At 41.1% G+C, this 21319-nt stretch overlaps 1 protein-coding gene across 6 annotated transcripts in view; it reads right to left on the bottom strand.

Annotated features, from left to right (window-relative positions):
- LOC144599625 (rho guanine nucleotide exchange factor 4-like) overlaps window positions 1-21319 on the bottom strand; it is a 322645-nt gene that overhangs the window by 102633 nt on the left and 198693 nt on the right. For 3 of the 6 annotated variants that reach the window (XM_078410740.1, XM_078410739.1, XM_078410741.1), the window contains 2 exons: window positions 16353-16682; window positions 14865-15000 (listed from right to left, as the gene is read on the bottom strand). In XM_078410740.1, coding sequence (XP_078266866.1) covers window positions 14865-15000; window positions 16353-16682 — 466 coding nt within the window. Of the gene's footprint in view, window positions 1-1667; window positions 1951-14864; window positions 15001-16352; window positions 16683-21319 lie in introns of those variants that run through there. The other 3 variants (XM_078410743.1, XM_078410742.1, XM_078410744.1) reach the window with 2 other exon arrangements.

The raw sequence follows: 21319 nt of genomic DNA, 5'->3' as shown, positions 1-21319 counted from the left end.
CATCAATAGGATTAACAAACTCCTCAGGAAGGTTGGCTCCGTCCTGGGGGCGGAGTTGGATTCATGGGAGGTGGTCTTGGAGGGGAGGATGCTCCTCAAACTGCGGAGCATCCTGGACAAAACAGCTCACCCCCTCCATGACACACTGGTCAACCTGAGGAGTACCTTCAGCAACAGACTGGTTCCACCAAGATGCCGAACAGAAAGCCACAGGAGATCCTTCATCCCTGTGGCTATCAAACTGTACATCTCCTCCCCCTTCTGTCGTGGGGTAGACTGACTCCCCCACCCCACCCTTCCCAATCTTTGCAAATCCAATCCTTTCCACTCGTCACTTTAATTTCATGTTTCATGGATTTTGTGTTTTTATAACGGTTGGCAGATCAATTTCCCTACTGGGATAAATAAAGTTATATGGTGTTGTATTGTATCATATCATATTGTTCTTCAGACTGATGGTAATAGAGGGGAGAAAACTGTCAAAGAGGTGTGGCGGGATAAAGCCTGGCATGAAATAGATTGATACAGGTGAGGATGGGTTTGATTGGCAAATTAGTGGACAAAGGCTGGAGATGAAAAGGAGACACCAAGGTGTAAGATAATAAATGTGAAGCGAGAAGAAGGGATATTGGTGGAAGGGGACAGGGGAAGGGAAAGTGGGAGGGGCAGGATAGTGAGAGAAATGGGTGCGCACCCGGGTGGGGCAGGGAGAAGAGAGGGGGAAGAAAATAGGTTGGGGTGGGGGGTGGTGTTACCTCTAATTAGAATCTTAACTTTGCTTAATTAGGATTTAAGTTTAAATGACAAAGTTAAATGATATTATTTATTATAATCTTCAAATCCTAACAAGAAAGGTGTCAAGATCCTTCGGGTTTCACTTCCTCTGGTGAGGCATTGAATAAAAGCATTACTTCGATGGTGTGCCACGAGTAAGATTCCTTTCTATGCTTTTCTAACCTGTTAAGTTTTAAAAGCTAATTGATGGTAATTTAGTTGCAAAGAAAGACATTACAACAGGTTTAGAATGAACTAACATTCTGTTCAAACTTTTGGTGGCTTCTTGCCGGCAACAAAAAAAAACACCAGAACAGTTCATTCTTTGGCCTCAAAAATGTCTTCAAGGTGAAGGATCAGAAAGCAGAGAGAATGTGGAGAAACAATGTGGGTTTTTTTTCCACACAAAACACATGAAAACAAACCTTTTGGAACCAAAACTGTTTCCAAAGGCACAGCACCGAATTAATTCAATTAGTTCTGACCTGGGCAACAATCCAGTAACCCATGTTTGAAATTCATTACATTCAGTGAGTGTCACGAACTCCCACTAGACTGAACTAGGGAAAGCTGCCTAGGATTTTCAGGGATTCGGGTATCTGAATGCTTATAACTCACACTGGAATTAGAGAGATTTAAGGCTTCCTTTGTTATATAAATCATCATTAGATGTTTTTAAAAGTATTTCTTCCCTCATCTGTCATACCTAGATATTACCCAATTAAAATAGAAGGGGACAGCCAAATAAATTGCTGATTAAAAGGAGCAACCTGTCGAAAAAAGGGAGAGTCCCCTCATTCTGTGCCTAAGGTATCAGCTAGATTTATCTCCCCGTGTTTGCAGATGATGTTACACAAGGTCAATCAATTGCACAGAGATCAAGAGATGCTTACCACAAGTGGAGTGCAGGCTCTCCAAGCTCCAGTACCTTGACAGGACTCCTCTGATACCGTAACTGCTTTCCGACTCTGAGCCAGGAGACAGCCCTGAGCTGCCGCTGTTGCTGCTGCAGCTTCCAGCAGTGTGTGACCCACTCGACTCACCACACTGTTCGGTCCTCATGTGGACAGGCTGTCCGAGAGAGAGTTGCCCTCTCCCCTGTGCTAAGCCGGCTGCAAGCCCGAGCTGAAGGATCCGCCCTTGTCGCAATCAGCCTTCAGCGTGGTACCTACCTACTACTTACATTCTGATGACAGACTGGCTGCAAATCCCTCACTGAACACTAGCTGCATCAGTCTCACATACATGCAGTGATGTCACAGGGGTCCACTGAAGGGGGCTCCATGACTTACTGTAGAACCAGCCCAGAAAACTGCAGATCTGCTATAGAATTTGTGTTTAAACACAAAATACATTTATATTGCAGAACACACATACTGAGAATGAGAAATGCACATGTTTGAAAAGTAATATCTATATTAATGGAACAAATAGCTGGTTTGGTGAGAAGAAAGTAAAGCTTTTGATATCCAGTATTGCTTCTCTGTAGGGGTCTTCACAATATTTGTTGTTAATGGCACGATAAAACTATCCATGTTAAAAATTTATTTCCCTCGTTATGATGGCAACGTCAGGTAATTTGCACAGAGCACAAAAACCATTTGTAGGGGAATCATAGATGGAGTGTACAACTCCCATCTGTGGAAGGTACAGGAGTCTGTAACGCACTGTGCAAAACTCTCCTATTCCATAAACCCAGGCGGAACAATTTGGAATTTAAAGACCGAGTATGTTGCATCATTATTTAGTTTGCTTTGGTATGTGGCAAAGTCAGTGCTCTAAAGGGTTAGTCATGCTTCATAGGTCAGTGTTATATTTTTGGACATTTATGTTTATGTTTCATTGCATGAAAGATTTTTGGGATGAATTATGTTGAAATGTAAGCCGAGGAATTGCTCCATGCGATTGTCTTCAGGCCTTGAGAATATAATTGTGGTCATCCTAATGCTGCTGGCGAAAGCTGCTCAAAGAGCAGGAACAAGCTGCAAGGCAGACAGAACAGCATTGCCAGGTTTCTGTATGTTAGAATTTTTTTAAGGAAGCCAAGCTCACGATTTTAATTTAAGCTCTGCGAGCGAAAGCAACATTCAGATAAAACCGGTTGTTCATTCACAGCTGCGCCCTGATCAGGCCACTGAATGGAAAAGAAGCAAGATCATCCTCACATTTCCTGGAAAGGGGGCATGTGAACAGGCCACCGCCGAGGATTAAGAACAGGATGTAAGGGCAGGAGATGGCTGAGGGGAGATCGCAGGCAAAGATCTCACCAGTAAGCATTAAACATGAGAAGAATCCATATGCACGCATGTACCTATATATAATGTGTGTGTGTGTGTGTGTGTGTGTGTGTGTGTGTGTGTGTATATATGTGTGTGTGTGTGTGTATATATATATATATATATATATGTGTGTATATATATATATGTGTGTGAGTGTGTATTTGTGAGTATGTGTATATATACACACTGGACTTTTTTCTCTCTCATTTACTGTGTACTATACTTACATATTCTGTTGTGCTGCAGCAAGTAAGAATTTCATTGTTCTATCTGGGATGTATGACAATAAAACACTCTTGACTCTTGGCACCTCTATCTGGAGACCTACTCTGACTTAATTAATGCAAAATGACTAATCTCAAAGTCAAAGCTAGTTACTATCCAAAAGCTGATCGGGAAATTAAAGTTGATGTAAGTATAAATAGAACGGGATACTGAGTTTTGATGCAACGTCACTGACCTGCAACAACAATTCCCTTTTCCTCTCCTTATATAGATGCTGCCTGTTTTCCTGAGCATTTCCATCTTTTTATGTTTTGGTGTTTGATTTCTAGCATCTGCAGTATTTTATTTTGTATTGGCATGCTTTCCTTTGTTATGTGTTATCTGGGTTAATTTTCTGGAGTAGATCAAGTAAAGGTGAGAGCTGATTACCTCCCTCACTTTGTATTCATTTGCTGAGTATAAAATAAATCAACTTCATGATTTTTACTTCCCTGCTTCTTATTAAGTGATTTATTCTGGCATTGTTAAAGTTATAAAATATCTGTTACATAAGGTAAGCCATTCAATTCAGATTGCAAAGGTTCACTGTTATTACACTCCTGGATTGCATTGCAGTTTACTATTCAATAATTCCTGAATTGTTTCAATATCACCCAATATTGCCTGGAAATTGTACCACATATTGCTGGATTTTTCAACGCTATGTGAACAAGAGTCAATGTAGCCCAGTGCATGAAATGGGCCATTGCATCACCGTAACTTCACTCTTTTCCCAGTGTCAGGTGTTCACCAAACTTCATGAGAGTTCCCAGATCTAGAAAACAACTGTGGTTCGCCATGACAAATAAACAATGGAGATGACCAGTTAGGTTTTGTGCTTAAGTCCACCTGGTGCAAAATGGGCCACCAGAAGAAAGCACCAAAACTCAACTGTGACACTCCTCCCCTTGCTCCCTCTCCCTTCTCCTGCGTGCTCAGGCTGTGCTCAAAATACCACAGGGAGGCTTCAGGAGAATGTAACACTGAGGAATGCACATAATTGATGCATCAGTGCTCTGAATTCTCAGAAGAAGGAGGAGGATTATTTTCTTATCCAGATGAAATGCCATTTCCCACACAGTGTCTCTTCCAGTCTAGCTGACTTCACGCATACCGATGGAAGTTTCTGTCACGATAGAAGCGATGATGCAAACACACTTTTTATTATCATTTCTAGGCTAGATCTATTCAGTGGTTCAGGGCAACCATCTATGATGGGTGGTACAGGTGTATGTTTGTGAACATGTGTCTCCCTCCTTTCACAAGGCACTGGGGCTCTCTCCATTTCCCCTCCAGCCTCCCTCTCCTCCATGACAGCCACAATGTGCAACTGGCATTTAAATGTCTTGAGTGGTGTGCTTCTCTGATTTCTGATAACCATGTGACAATAGCTGCCATACATTAGGAATGCTTCCTATTAGAAGGCCGCTCACGATTATACATATCCTTTCAATTGGTGGACACCAACTTGTTTGGACACTTGTAGACACAGTTGAGTAAGCCAAATGTAGAAACAAAGAATTGCAGATGCTGGTTTATATCAATGATAGAGTAACTCAATGGATCAGGCAGCATCTCTGGAGGAAGATAGGTGACTGTCTGAGGTCCCGACCCAAAACGTCACATCTCCTTCTCCAGAGATACTGCCTGACCCGTTGAGTTACTCCAGCACTTTATGCCTATGTTGGGACACTTGTTTGGAGCCAATTTTGAAATATTCTGCTGAGGGAGGGGGGGGGGGGTCTTGATTAGGCACTGCAGCTGTACTCGTTGATCATTTAATGCATCAAGGAAGATTAAATCTATTTTCTTTTCCTTTATGCACCAGCCTTTTTATGTGGCACTTTGTTAAATGCCTTCTGAAAATACAAATATGCATCTGCAGATTCAGCAGAAGAGAACCTGTAGATGTAATGAATTTTGATTCAGAAATAATTAACAAGGTGACTGGGTATTACATAGAAAAATAAATAAGGTCAGCATAAGTGGGTCTTTTTGAAGCTGGAGGAATATAACTTAGATCAATTCTTGTCCCTCTGTTGTCTACAATTTATATTAATGACTTGGAGGGAGGGGGCTGATTGTAATGTATTGAATTTTTCTCACGACACAAAATAGGTGTGAGAACATATTGCAATGAGGATATTTCAACTGCCACAGGGCAGAGATAGATTGAGTGAGTGAGTGGGAAAAAAAACTTCAAAAATGGATTTTAATGTAGGAAAATGTGAGGTCATGCACTTTTGTCAGAAGAATATAAAAGTAACAAAGTACTGGGGGATGTAGGTGTTCATGTGCACAGTTCACAAAAAAAACAGACAAGTTAGGAAAGTCTAAAGAAGTGTCCCGACCTGAGACCTCACCTATTTATGTTCTCCAGAGGTGCTATCTGACCCGCTGAGTTACTCTTACACTTGGTGTCTTTTTTTAAAGTAAATAGCGCATTAGCCTTTATTAAACTAATTTGACTAATCTTCTTGAATTTTTTGAAGAGGTTACCAGGGAAATTGATAAGGGCAAGGCTGTGGATGTTGTCTATATGGACTTCAGTAAGGCATTTGACAAGGTTCCACATGGAAGGTTGATTAAGAAGGTTAAATCGTTGGGTATTAATAGTGAGGTTGCAAGATGGATTCAACAATGGCTGAATGGGAGATACCAGAGGGTAACGGTTGACAATTGTATGTCAGGTTGGAGGCCAGTATCTAGTGGAGTACCCCAAGGATCTGTGTTGGGTCCACTGTTGTTTGTCATTTACATTAATGATCTGGATGATGGTGTGGCAAATTGGATTAGTAAATATGCAGATGATACTAAGATAGGTGGTGTAGTTGATAGTGAGGTAGATTTTCAAAGTCTACAGAGAGACTTGGGCCTTTTGGAAGGGTGGGCTGAAAGATGGCAGATGGAGTTTAATGCTGATAAGTGTGAGGTGCTGCATTTTGGTAGGACAAATCAAAAAAGGACGTACAGGGTAAATGGTAGGGAATTGAGGAATGCAGTGGAACAGAGGGATCTGGGAATAACTGTGCATTGTTCCCTGAAGGTGGAATCTCATGTGGATAGGGTGGTGAAGAAGGCGTTTGGTATGCTTGCCTTTATAAATCAGAGCATCGAGTATAGAAGTTGGGATGTAATGTTAAAATTGTACAGGGCATTGGTGAGGCCGAATCTGGAGTATGGTGTGCAGTTCTGGTCGCCAAATTATAGGAAGGATGTCGACAAAATGGAGAGGGTACAGAGGAGATTTACTAGAATATTGCCTGGGTTTCAGCACTTAGGCTACAGAGAGAGGTTGAACAGGTTGGGTCTTTATTCTTTGGAGCGTAGAAGGTTGAGGGGGGACTTGATAGAGGTTTTAAAAATTTTGAGAGGGACGGACAGAGTTGACGTGGGTAGGCTTTTCCCTTTGAGAGTGGGGAAGATTCCAACAAGGGGACATAGCTTCAGAATTGAGGGACAAAGGTTTAGGGGTAACATGAGGGGGAACTTCTTTACTCAGAGGGTGGTGGCTGTATGGAATGGGCTTCCGGTGGAAGTGGTGGAGGCTGGCTCGATTTTATTATTTAAGAGTAAATTGGATAGGTATATGGATAGGAGGGGATTAGAGGGTTATGGTCTGAGTGCAGGTAGATGAGACTAGGTCAGGGAGAATGGTCGGCGTGGACTGGTAGGGCCGGACAGGCCTGTTTCCATGCTGTAGTTGTTATATGTTATATGTTATATAAAGAAGGTTAGAGACTGGAAGGAAAAAAAGCATTGTTACAAGTGTTCAAGGTATTAATGAGGCCACACCTGAATTACTCAGGCATTCTTTAAAAACAACTATTCTGGCATTGGAGGCAATCCAAAAAGGATTCACTTGGTTAATTCCTGGGCCAAGAGGATGAAGAACTGGATCAGCAGCACTTTACTCGAGAGAATGACTACAGCAAACCAGAAAATAGCAGCTGTTAGTTATGGCTATACAGTACACTATTGTTTTAGCAGAAGAATTAGAAGGGATTAGGAAAGTATGCAAGGTCTTCTCCAGTGGAACTAAACTAATTTATTCTTATAGATGTAGGGCAGCATAGGACCAGGTTGGACCAGATAGTTGCTCTGACAATCCTAAGAATTAGGAGGATTCCGTGAAATATCTGTCCAATTATCACTTAAGAGTTGCCAAATGCTGATGACAAAACAAAGCTAGAGATGAAAATAAAGTGGACAGGCCAAAATAACCCACAAAGGACAGATTATGTGATTTGGGCAAAGATCTGGCAAATGGAGTGTAATATGGAAGGCAGGCACGAGCGGAGTGGCCTATTGGGAGCACCTGCATTGGGAAAAGCTGTGTTGAGGTGAAGTGCTTTTTTTGAGGGTAAGTGCTGAAGTTATGGCTCAGGAGACTTCAGCCAGGCAAGATAAGGTAAGGTCTGTTTTTATTTGTAATTCTTCCTTGGTCTTAGTGCAGTAGGAATGGCAGTTAGGGTATTGGTATGCTCCTCCTGCAGGATGTGGGAACTTAGTGTTCCTGAGGACTACACATGTGGGATGTGCATCCAGCTGCAGCTCCTGGACAACCTCTTGAGGGAACTGCAACTCGACGACCTCAGGATTGTCCAGAGACGGAGTGTGTCATAGATATGAATTATAATATAGTGGTCACACCCAGGAGATGGGTGACCACCAGGAGTAGTCAGAGCACAGGAATCTCCTGTGGCCATTTCCCTTAAAAAATGTATATCCTTTTGGATATCGTTGATGTGAATGACTGTTCAGTGGAGAGCAGCGGCAGCAGTCAGACCTGTGGCATCAGGCCCGACTTTGTGTGGAGTCTGTATGTTGTCTGAGTGGAGATTGCGTTTTCTCGTGGCAACATGGGTTACTCGCAGTTACTACAGTTTCCTCCTGCATCCGAAAAACCCATGAGTTGGTGGGTTCATTTGCCGTTGTAAATTTCTCCTAGTGTGTGCATATATTGCAAAAATCTGGGGTGAATTGATGAGGATGTGGAGAGAATAAAATGGGATTAGTGTAAATACAGTAGGTGTGATGGTCAGCATAGACTCGGTGGCTGAAGAGACTGTTTTAATGCCTTACTGCTCAACAACATTTAAAGAGAAAAAGACAGTACTGTTACACTGATCCATAAAGGAGGATGTCATATTTGATTAAAGGTTTCCTCCAACAGTATCAACAACCAATTACTGAGACCATGGATCGTTAATCTTCAGGAATGGTGCATTGTATAGTTATGTCTGGAGTGTTTGGTTTCAGCTGTAAATTTAACTTGATTAGTACGGGTGCCAGAGGTTGCAGGGAGAAGACAGGAGAATGGGGTTAAGAGGGTAAGATAGATCAGCCATGATTGAATGGCGGAGTAGACTTGATGGGCCGAATGGTCTAATTCTGCACCTATCACATGAACTTATGAACTGTTAGAACCACTTGGATTAAGGATGACCATATCTCATTGCTACTTTACAATTTGGTTTCTTGTTTTTTAGCATGAAACCAGCCCCTTCAGCCCACCGTTTCCACACTGACCATCAATCACCCATTCACACTGGTTCTATGTTATCCCATTTTCTCATCCACTCCCTACACACGAGGGGCAATTTACAGAGGCCAACTAACCTACAAACCCACACATCTTTGGGATGTGGGAGAAAACTGGAGCACCCGGAGAAAACCCACATGGTCACAGGGAGAACGTGCAAACTCCACACAGACGACACCAAGAGGTCAGGATCAAACCCAGTTCTCCAGTACTGTGAGGCAGCATCTCACAGCTGCTGCCACTGTGAAACAATTTATTTAAAGGAAGATCAAAAAATCTTATGACAACCTTTCAGGAGGCTGGTACCTCTGTTAAATCTCTGAGTCTTTGTGGAAAATATGATGGACCTTTGTTGCATAGAGAAGGGGTTGTGTTTAATCTGGAGGAAGACCTGAGCCCTTTAATAGCTCCTGAAAATTGTTCTCCTACATCAAATAAAGTTAGATAACCAATTTTATGAAGCTTGAAATTAGAATTGAAATAAATTTGAAGAGGGAGATGCAACAGGTATAATTTAACGTTCAATAACATTCTCAAACTGTGGTGAAGCTTGTAATAAATCTGAGTTTACACCAGTGGTTCTTTGCCGACAGCTTCTTTGTGTTCTTATAGAGGAATTTTATTGATTTAAAAAAAAAAGATAATTGTCATACTCGAGTCAATTTAATTTGTTATCAAATAAACAGATGGTAAGGTTGTCAGGGAGGTTTAGGCTGGGGTCGCAGGGTGATACTGGGGGAGTACTGCAGTGCCAGATGCACAGCCTGTCTGGTGAAACCAGAAATCAAGTACAGGCAGAGGTAGAAAATCCCACGACACATCCCCGCTCTGTGACTAACATTCATACCTCAGCCAACACCACGGCATTGCTGGCGGAACCTTGCTGCATATAAATTTGTAACTACATTTCATTGTGACTACATTCCAACAAGTGCTACATTAACTGCAAAGTGCTTTATGAGGTCATGAACGCACTGAAGAAAATGTCCTGACTGATTACATTGTGGTCTGGAATGGCACAGGAACACAAGAGGCAGCAGGGTGAGGTGGATTCAGCCCTGTCCATCATGGACAACCCCCTCCCCGCCATCAATAGCATCTACATGGGACGCTGCCTCAAGAAGCTAGTCTCAATAGAAACATAGAAACATAGAAAATAGGTGCAGGAGTAGGCCATTCGGCCCTTCGAGCCTGCACCGCCATTCAATATGATCATGGCTGATCATCCAGCTCAGTAACCTGTACCTGCCTTCTCTCCATACCCCCTGATCCCTTTAGCCACAAGGGCCACTATCATCAAGGATCCCTACCCATTCGAGTTATGCCCCCTTCTCACTGCTGCCATCGGGCAGGAGGTACGGAGGCCTGAAGCTGCCACCTGCATGTACAGGAACAGCTACTTTGCTACAACTCTCAGTTTCGTGAACCAATCTGCACAACTCTAACTCAACATTGGAATACAACAGACCACACCTCTTCCACACCGTGGATTTGTTTTTTTTTCCCCCATTGTGTTTCTCATCAATGCCTTATAGTTTTTTCAGACCTGTTTTTCTTTGTACTGCCTCGCAGCACTTTTAATTTTTACATGTAATTAATGTAAATTTATGTATAATTTATGTTTTTGTGTTTCAATTCAAGTCTATCAATCTGTGATGCTGCTGTAAGGAAGATTTTCCTTACACCTGTACCTCACTGGACTTGAGCATATGACAGTAAATTCAACTTGACTTGAGGATGAGAACAAAGCAATGAGGTTAGAATCCATTTTCCTAACCGACCATCTTTGGCTATTGTACGCCACCTATAGGTTCATAAGAATTTCACTGCCAATAAATTGTTTCAAAAAACTAGAGGAATAATTGCTCCCTTGAGGATACTGCTTATTTCTTTAGACTCCCAAAACTCTCCTGAGCTGCCATGGGAAAAGGATTTTAAAGGAAAAGATCCAAAGATGTGCTCAAATCATTCGCCTTGATCTTCATTTTCCTTGAACCACATCTCTTTTGATGTCTCATTTTCACACCTTACCCTTCCTCTATCTCCTCCCACTACCCTGATACTCAGTCTGAGGAAGGATCTCGACCCGAAAGGTCGCCCACTCCTTCTGTCCAGAGATGCTGCCTGTCCCGCTGAGTTGCTCCAGCATTGTGTGTCTGTCATTCTCCCCTAACTGTTGGGAACCTCTTTCTCCTCGCTACTCAATTTGGAAAAGGAGCATTTGGGATGGCATTGAGAATCTAGAGTCCATGTATTGGTAACGCACAGAGACCCTGCATAAATGGCAAGACGAGTGAACCACTTTACAAGCTGCATCTCTGAAAGTATTTATTGTTCACAACATGACTTTAGAATCCATAGAACCAGAATAAAACCAGTCATCCTCTATCCTGTGGGACTACCTATGATAAAGGTGGTTGTTGTGAGTTAATTTGGAGTCACCTGTCCCATTGTGCTCTGCTCCTCTACTTTGTTAAAGCCGATTAAAAATGAATATAACAGTTACGTCTGTATCTGATAAAAATTATACATGTGTACTATGCAGTTGGTGTCATGTGAAAGAGTTTTGCTTGAAAAACCTAAACATTTTATTTTAATATAAGCAACAGCATGGGTGAAATGAATAAATTAGCAGATGACAGTAAACTGGGTAGTATCACAGTGAAGATGGTTATCAAAAAATGATAGCTGGACAGGCAGGCTGCAGTATGACAAATGAAGTTTAATGCAGATAGGTTTGAGGTGCATTTTGGGAAGTGAAATCAGAGTAGGACCTTCATATTGAATGGCTGGGCTCTGGGGTGTGTTGTGGAGCAAGAGAGATCTCGGAGTGCAGGTGCATCATTTCCCGAAAGTGATATCACAGGTAGACAGGGTGGTGAAAAAGGCTTACAGTACATTGGCCTTCATCGGTCAGGGTACTGAATACAGAAGTTAGGGCGTTATGTTACAGTTGTACAACAGCAGGTGAGGGCGCATTTGGAGTAATGTGTTCAGTTTTGATCACCCTGCCATACAAAGAATGGAAAGAGTGAGATAAGATTTACGAGGATGTTGCCAGGACTTGCGGGCTTGAGTTATAGGGAGAGGTTAGGCAGGCTAGGACTTGAGCGCAGGATGCTGAGAGATGGCAATGGTGAAAAAGGTCATTAAAATCATGAGAGAACGGAGAGTGAATGCACAGAGTATTTTACACAGACAAAGTTATAGGTTTAAGGTTAGAGGGGAAAGATTTAATAGGAACCTTTTCAAGCAAGATGGGGTGATGGGTATATGGAAAATGAGCTGCCAGAGGAGGTAGTTGAGTTTTTCTTTAAGTAGCACTGGTGAGAGATCATTGTTATTCTTGCTTGCACCTTCAGCTATGCAAGATTAAAAGGGAGTGCAAGCTGAAATGCCAATTCACAAAATGGCACTGCAGTGTCACATCAGTATTGTGTGCAATTTAATGCCACAACATGTTTGCTCGATTCACACCAGATGCCATATTAACACGTGACAAACACACCAACGAAAACACACCTGATGTCAACTGAATAGACATCAAAGATCGTGTGGATATCAGACATCTCATTAGACAATAGATAATAGGCAATAGGTGCAGGAGGGGGCCATTTGGTCCTTCGAGCCAGCACCGCCATTCAATGTGATCATGGCTGATCATTCTCAATCAGTACCCCGTTCCTGCCTTCTCCCCATACCCCCTGACTCCTCTATCCTTAAGAGCTCTATCCAGCTCTCTCTTGAATGCATTCAGAGAATTGGCCTCCACTGCCTTCTGAGGCAGAGAATTCCACAGATTCACAATTCTCTGACTGAAAAAGTTTTTCCTCATCTCAGTTCTAAATGGCCTACCCCTTATTCTTAAACTGTGGCCCCTTGTTCTGGACTACCCCAACATTGGGAACATGTTTCCTGCCTCTAACGTGTCCAACCCCTTAATAATCTTATACGTTTCGATAAGATCTCCTCTCATCCTTCTAAATTCCAGTGTATACAAGCCTAGGGTTACTGCTGCTTCTTTAGAACAAGATCACCCAGGTATTCTGCTCATATTTGCCCCTATTTCATGAGAACTCATAGCTCTACACTTCATGGCAACCCTGTCTGAGGAATAACTTTTGACATTGTTTCCCAGATACTTTATGAAATAAATGAGTTGCAGCAATCATTTCCACATAATATCCTGAGCATTCAATGTGATTCAAAATCTGAATGCTATAAAGATTGTTTTTGTGTTGGATGGCTTTGAATCATCAAACAAGGCAGAAGAAAAAAAGCAGTCAAGCTTTTAACATGTATTTACCTGTGGATTGTTTTCAATAGTGGTCTCCGAATTTGTAAAAAGCAGTTTGTTTTAAAGAAGTATATTAATCAATGGTTATAAAACAACCGGTATTGTCATCTTATTTACTGTACATTATTTTTCTTAGCTACCATACTCAAAAATACATGGATATTTGTCTCCCAGGAGTTGTATTCATTGCAAATAAAGGTTCCGCAATAGCAGTATAGTTAACAACACATTCCTTTCCAATGCCAACAGACTTCCCTAAATTCAAATAATTAGAAAAGGACTCTTCTCTTCAGGACAATAATCCCGGCATGTTGGTTATTAATTCTCTTTCATTTTTGCTACCTAACAAGGAGGCACCAATTCTTTGGACACATTAGCCTGGTGAATGACCTGGCCAAGCATATCAGTACCTGTGTAGCCATTGATTGGAGCCAATCCCAGGGCAGACCACAGGTTTTGTGGAAGTTCACAACTCAGGCAAACCTCAAATATGCTGGCTGCGCAATGTACACAACATGGGGAGAATGGAAAACAATGTTGCCCATCTACCTCTTGTGGGGACCACTACACCCTTGATAAAACAAGCATCTAATATGTAAAGAAGCAGCAGTAACCCCTACATTGGGAGAGTAGAACAGGGACTTAAAATTAGATTACAGTGAGTAGTCACAAAATGCTGGAATAACTCAGCGGGACAGGCAGCATCCCGGGAGAAAAGGAATGGGTGACGTTTCAGGTCGAGACCCTTCTTCAGACTGTTGTCAGGGGAGCGGGCGGGACAGAGATAGAATGTCGGAGACAGTAAGACTGGTGGGAGAACTGGGAAGGGGGATGGGATGGAGAGAGAGGGAAAGCAAGGGCTATTTGAAGTTAGAGAAGTCAATGTTCATACCACTGGGGTGTAAGTTACCCAAGCGAAATATGAGGTGCTGTTCCTCCCAAGCGAAATAGTGATGGATTTAATGGAAATGGGCATTCCAGTTTACCAAGTCTTGTCTCAACTGGTACACCTAATGGTAATTTTCCATCGAACAATGGATGGAAAGCAGGAGTGAAGAACCTATTTGATCCTATTTCTCTCCATCTCAACAAGAGATCTGAAGTCAATTTTTACCAGTCACCACAGCCTAAATCGCTCTTAATATGTAAGCTGTGTATAAAAAATTCAGTCTTCAGTTGCTCTTGCTGTATCAAATCTAAGTACTTCAGTTGATAATTCATTGATTAACTATTAGTTTAAATGAAAAAAATATTGCATATAATGTCAACAAAATTCATAAGAACTTTACATAGAACACCCGGCATTTTCAGGTAACTAAGTCATTGTTTCGCTCTGGAAAGTTATAGATAGCTCAATGTTCATGAGGTCCACAGTCTGGGGCGAGTGTGCATTCAGTAGACTTTGCTGAGGGAAGGACTAAGCTACAGATCAAACATTGTGAACTGGACAAATCAGGACAAGTAGTTTACTGTGGTGCAGTATACACAATTCTGGGTCTTTTCAAATTTGTTTCCGACAATACATAATAGATAAAATAAAAAAATATATATATATATGAGTCAGAATTGTGAACATTTTGAAACAGAGTTTATCGGGGCCTGGCCTGCAAAGACGCAAGGATTTTTCCTCCTCTTGATGTACCAACTGATGTACCATTTGCTTTTTCAAAGAAAAACCCTTGTTAAATAATCTTGGATTACTTACCAGAAGTTGCCATCCATCGTTTATGCCCTATACAGTCCAGTCCTGTCGGTGTGCTCTGGGATAAGGTAAGAAATCTCAGGGGAATGTCTTTGAAGGTAGCAGAGAGAGGTGGCAGATACGGTAATCTCTTTCCAACCTATGGAGAAGATAAATAATTCAATATAGTTGTATTCTCTAAATAACTAACCAGTTCAGTTTTGCTCTATTCTGACCATAAGTCATTGACTGCTCATTAGATACATAGAAACCAGTCAGTCCATTCACCCAAAATATGCAAAAAGAATAAAAAGATTTGACCCATTTATCTAAATAAAGCACACAATAATGTAACACAGATAATTTTGTCTTTTAAATATAATAAAATTTATAATTAACACAGTTGGAACAAACCCATATTAAATTATTTGATATTTATAAAATGATTATTTAGCTATCCTCAAAGATGAAGAATGGACTACATGCAACACCTCCAGGTAGATGAGATGATTATGCGCTCCTGTCCTGGTATAAGCTACAATGTAGGACTGGAAGCACTTTAGTAAATATATACCCAAAACAAAGGAAAGCAGTCAGGGAGAGAAAGCCAAGAGATGAAACAAATCCCACAGACAAAAAACATCGACAGTTATAGAAAATCATGTGAGCAGTGTATTTGCTTGCTCAGCAACCTGCGCACACAGAAGGAACAAGATGAATTTGCTTGGGTGAATCGTTGATGAAAGATGAGTTCAAAACTGATGTTGTTACTTGGTTATTGCCAATGCTCTATGGGGTGAGGATAGAGTAAGGGATCCTGTTACAACAATAAATTAAATGGTGCACTGTTGGAGTTATGCGGTCAGGGTATCTCCAGCTGATATGCATTGTGACAAATTAAATAATTCTGGGGAAACTTCTCCCATTTGCTATCCCAAGTCAGACTTTAAACATTGCATAAAGGAACATTTTGACAATTTCACTTAGAATAACAGGGGAAATCGTCAATCAACATAACTTAGACGATGCATAGTCACATGCAAGCTCATAATCCCAAAATATCAGTTAGATATGAAGATATTTCTTTCTAGTTTGGTATGACGTTATATTAACACAATGGTTGGTGATGGAAGGAGAGCAAAGAGAATAAGAAACTAGGACATTCATTGAAACTTCCCAAGTTATTTGATTAACATAGAATAATTTTAGAAACCATGTATCATTTACACATTCTCTTCATGTTATCTCATATTACTTAACACCAATCTTCCAGTGTATGCTTCAAATCCAAAGAAACTGCTAATAATTCTGAAAAGATAGCGATCTGCCAAGATGAGACAGCCAGACGAAGCCCAGAGCCAACTATGAAATGAAACTATCGCAGAAGACAAATGATTGAGAGGACAGTTTGTGAAGTGAGGCATCCAGAGACACATAGCTATGAGAGGAAGGTGAAGGTGTAAAAGTGGCGGCAGCTCATAACCCATCAGAGGACATGATGCTTTATCTTACTTCATTGCAAACCTCAACGGAGGTCCTGCCATGCTGTGTTCTGCTGTTCTCTAGGTCTGCAATCAACTTCCTCCGCCTCTTTCTCGCTTCTTCTTGCAACAGTTCGTCTGAGCTGCATCGTTTGTAAGGTGATAAATATAACTCTTCCGTGTCATCTTCACTGTCTAGTTTATATTTCACCACATGTTCAGTGCGACCAAGTAACCAGGCCATCTGGCCAATGTCTGAGAATGGGCGCTGCCGAGGACGGTTCTGTTGGTGGCTTCTCAGGACCGTGGAAGCAGTTGGGTTCATCTCCTGCGAGGTTTGGGTAGGATGCTTACTTACTTCCTGTGTGGCAGTGCCGGTAGAGAAACGTGTCAGATTCAAACATTCATGGAATGAACATGAGCACATGTGACATAATGATGGAAATTGAGGCTTACTTTCTGTGCCTTCACGAATATCAGAATTGATATTCTTCTTGTTATGCAGGTAGTTAAAACAAACCCTTTGATCACCCATAGAAATATCTGCTCCTAAACATTTTAAGAAAATAGAACTCATCTCTTCCCCCTCCGTCAGCAGATGGCAAATCAAGTAAAACATGCAGGCATTTATTTCCTATTGAACAGTTCAAAAATAATAATTTTTTTCAAGAATGAATCCTCTGAATGAAAAAAGAATATTGTAAGTTGGCAACAACATTTGAAGATATATTATGCTGAGCGTGGATCTGAAAAATAATTACAGTTTTTAACCACTTTCATTCAAATGTTACAGATGTAAACAAACTTACTAAAACTTGTAAATGTTGTGAAATCTCTTTATGAGGCTTTTGCAAGCTGTTGATGTGTGTTTCACTATATTTTTTGACTCAAGATCTTCAAGTGTAATGTATCTAACACATGTTCCACTGAAGTATACATGTGTGGGAGATGAGGGAACCGTTGAGGAGAGTTTGCCCACTTACCCAAGAGCAGGTAACATTGGATGAATTTTAATAGGTGTGCATTATGTGTTATGTTATTTCGGTCATAATAGTTATGTTATTTCAGGACATCATTTGCTTTGGCTCAGACATGACCTTCATACTACACTATAAAGTTCATACTACACTTAATAAAACTGATGATGGTCAAGGAATGCACCAAAATCAATGTAATATATAAACGTGTTAGATTGATGCCAATGAACCTATTATTGACAATTGACATTGTTAATTTGGTATAAAATTGGTCCAAATTGATTCCTTGCAAATGCTCTATGTATTAGAACTAGCTGAATGGGTAGGTGGAAAAGTAATCAGATAAACATTAAGTACCTATGCCCGGAGTAAGTGAATAAAAGGGTTTCATTTTATTCATGTGCATGTGCAAGAATCCCCCACTTTCTTTACTCAACAATTTAATCCAATTGTTACTGGACACAAACACCAAGGTGAACACTATGTACTCCTTGCATTGTTGGGTGGATTATGCAGTGAGAAACTGAAGGTTTCACACACTCCTCATTTCTTCATGTAACTCCCAAAATGTTTGGGTTTTCCACATGTGAAGGAGAGCATGTAAGATAGAAGCCCCAAATTACCGAACATCTCTCTGCCATTCCTCGTGGGATGCATCGGTGGAGGTCAAAGTTGGGGAAATTCCATATCACTTAAAATGTACAATCTGCTTGCATAGCCTGTGAAGGATTAATGTACATATGCTATATTATTTTAATTATCTTTTAATTATTCTAGTTTATTTAAATGTGTCTATTTCATTTTTGAATTTTTATTAAAGATGTGTGTTTTTAAAAAAAAAGTGGTTTAGTCATTTGATTAATGTTCACGGATCTCAAATGTTTCCAAACTTTTCAGAAACTTTAACGATGACTAAACAAGTAAGTGAAATTTGCAGACTATCAAAGTTTAATCAGCACTTATGCGAGTTGGGCTCCTTTGGCTCAACTACTCGCAAACATGCCTACATGTGAATAGATCTTGCCACTGTGATTGAAACTGGTTTAGTCGAGGAAGTCTCCACGGGTGGATGAGAAAAGGAGATACAAATGTGCATGGCTTATGACTTGACCATAAAATTCATATGTGATCAGATATATCCGAGGACATTACGGGAAACTAGAGAGGAAATTGCGGGACCCCTGGTTGAAATTTACGAGTCGTCCTTTAGTACAGGAGAGGTGCTGGAAGACTGGAGGGTGGTAAATGTTGTGCCTCTTTTCAAGAAGGGCTGCAGGGAAAATGCTGGGAACTAAAGGCCGGTGAGCTTCACATCTGTAGTTGGAAAGTTACTAGAGAGTATTCTGAGCGATAGGTTATACAGGCATTTGGATGGGCAAGGGCTGATTAGGGATAGTCAGCATGGTTTTGTACGTGGGAGGTCGTGTCTCACAAATCTGATTGATTTTTTTGAAGACGTGACCAAAAAGGACGATGAGGGTAGAGCTGTAGATGTTGTGTGCATGGATTTCAATAAGGCATTCGAAAAGGTTCCACATGGTATGCTGCTCTGGAAGGTTAGATCGCATGGGATCCAAGGAGAGATAGCTGAATGGATACCAAATTGACTCCATGGAAGGAAGCAGAGGGTGATGGTGGAAGGTTGCTTCTCAGACTGGAGGCCTGTGACTAGTGGTGTGCCTCAGGGTTCGGTGCTGGGCCCATTACTGTTTGTCATCTACATCAATGATTTATGAGAACATAGAGGGCAAGATTAGCAAGTTTGTTGATGATACAAAAGTAAGTGGTTTTGCAGATAGTGAAGATGGTTGTGAAAGATTGCAGCAGGATCTGGATCGATTGGCCAGGTGGGCGGAGGAATAGTTGATGGAATTTAATGCAGAGAAGTATGGTGTTGCATTTTGGGACGTCGAACAAGGGCAGGACCTACACAGTAAATGGTAGGCCTCTGGGTACTGTAGAGCAGAGGGATCTAGGAGTACAGGTGCCCGATTCCTTGAAGGTCAAGTAACAGGTAGATAAGGTGGTCAAAAAGCACTTTGGCCTTCATCAGTCAGAATATTGAGTATAGAAGTTGGGAGGTCATGTTGCAATTGTATAAGATATTGGTGAGACTGCATTTAGAATATTGTGTTCAGTTCTGGGCACCATGTTATAGGAAATATATTGTCAAGCTTGAAAGGGTTCAGAGAAGATTTACGAGAATGTTGCCAGGAGTAGAGGGTGTGAGCTAGAGGGAGAGGTTGAGTAGGCTGGATCTCTTTGCATGGAGCGCAGGAGGATGAAGGGGGATATTATAGAGGTGTACAAAATCATGAGAGAAATAGTTCGGGTAGATGCACAGAGTCTCTTGCCAGAGTAGGTGAATCGAGGACCAGAGAACATAGGTTCAGGGTCAGGGGGAAAAGATTTAATAGGAATCCAAGGGGTAACTTTTTCACACAAAGGATGGTGGGTGTATGGAACAAGCTGCCAGAGGAGGTAGTTGATGCTGGGACTATCCCATCGTTTAAGAAACAGTTGGACAGGTACATGGATGGGACGGGTTTGGAGGGATATGGACCAAGTGCAAGCAAGTGGGACTAGTGTAGCTGGGACATTGTTGGTCAGTGTGGGCAAGTTGGGCCGAAGGGCCTGTTTCCACACTGTATCATTCTATGACTCTATGACTCGATGTGTATGAAGGAACTGCAGATGCTGGTTTAAACCAAAGATAGACACAAAATGCTGGAGTAACTCAGCGGCATAGACAGCATCTCCGGAGAGAAGGAGATTCAGTCTGAAGAAGGGTCTCGACCCAAAATGTCACCCATTCCTTCTCTCCATAAAGTTCATATGATGTGCTTTGGTGCAATTTACTTATGTAAAATGGAAATAACTTGATCCACAGTGATCCAGAAATAATGTAACTGCATTTACTACCATTGGCCAGTAGGTGGTAGATTCACCATTTCAAAATCAAATTAAAATCATATTAAAAGAGGCAGCAATCATTGTTTTAAGCTTGGCTAACTTTTATCTTTTAAAATTAAGCCACTTAAAAATTGCTTTGTTGCCCTGATCCAATTGAAATTGGGGAGAAAACAGTATTAATGATTGAAGAATATGATGATCTTGAAACACTTTGAAAGTTTGGTTACCTGCCTCAGTGTTCATTCAAATCAGCTCCACACCATGCCTTTTGATGAATATGATGAATATTACTGAGAATTCTACTGAGAATTTTGCGTTAGTCACTTGCCTCGTGATCTCAAGAAACACTCCTTGCAAAGTATTGTCAATTGTTCTTCAAAAAACAGTTGTAATCAAAAATATATATATATAAACCCCTATTTTATGCTAATATTTACAAAAGATAATTGCTATTCATTTACAGGAAAGAAATATTATTTACAATATATATTAACGATTAAGACAGGAATTAAATGTAACATCTCCAAGTTTACGGATGACACAAAGTTGGGTGGCAGTGTGAGCTGCGAGGAAGATGCTATGAGGCTGCAGGGTGACTTGGATAGGTTGTGTGAGTTGGCAGATTCTTGGCAGATGCAGTATGATGTGGATAAATGTGAGGTTATCCACTTTGGTGGCAAGAACAAGAAGGCAGATTATTATCTGAATGGTGTCAGATTAGGAAAAGGGGAGGTGCAATGAGAACTGGGTGTCCTTGTACACCAGTCACTGAAAGTAAAGTGAGACCACACCTGGAGCATTGTGTGCAGTTTTGGTCTCCTAATTTTAGGAAAGACATTCTTACTATTCAGGGTGAGCAGCATAGGTTCACCAGGTTAATTCCCACGGATGGTGGGACTGGCATATGATGAAAGAATGGGTCGATTGGGCTTATATTCATTGGAATTTAGAAGGATGAGAGAGGTTCTTATATAAAATTCTTAAGGGATTGGACAGGCTAGATGCAGGAAAAATGTTCCGATGTTGGGGGATTCCACAGAACCAGGGATCACAGTTTAAGAATAAGGGGTAGGCCATTTAGGACTGAGATGAGAAAAAACGTTTTCAC

Source organism: Rhinoraja longicauda, chromosome 13 (genome assembly GCF_053455715.1).
Source record: "Rhinoraja longicauda isolate Sanriku21f chromosome 13, sRhiLon1.1, whole genome shotgun sequence".
Lineage (NCBI taxonomy): Eukaryota > Metazoa > Chordata > Chondrichthyes > Rajiformes > Arhynchobatidae > Rhinoraja > Rhinoraja longicauda.
The sequence above is the reverse complement of the archived record's forward strand: the minus strand, read 5'-3'. Positions and strand labels throughout refer to the sequence as shown.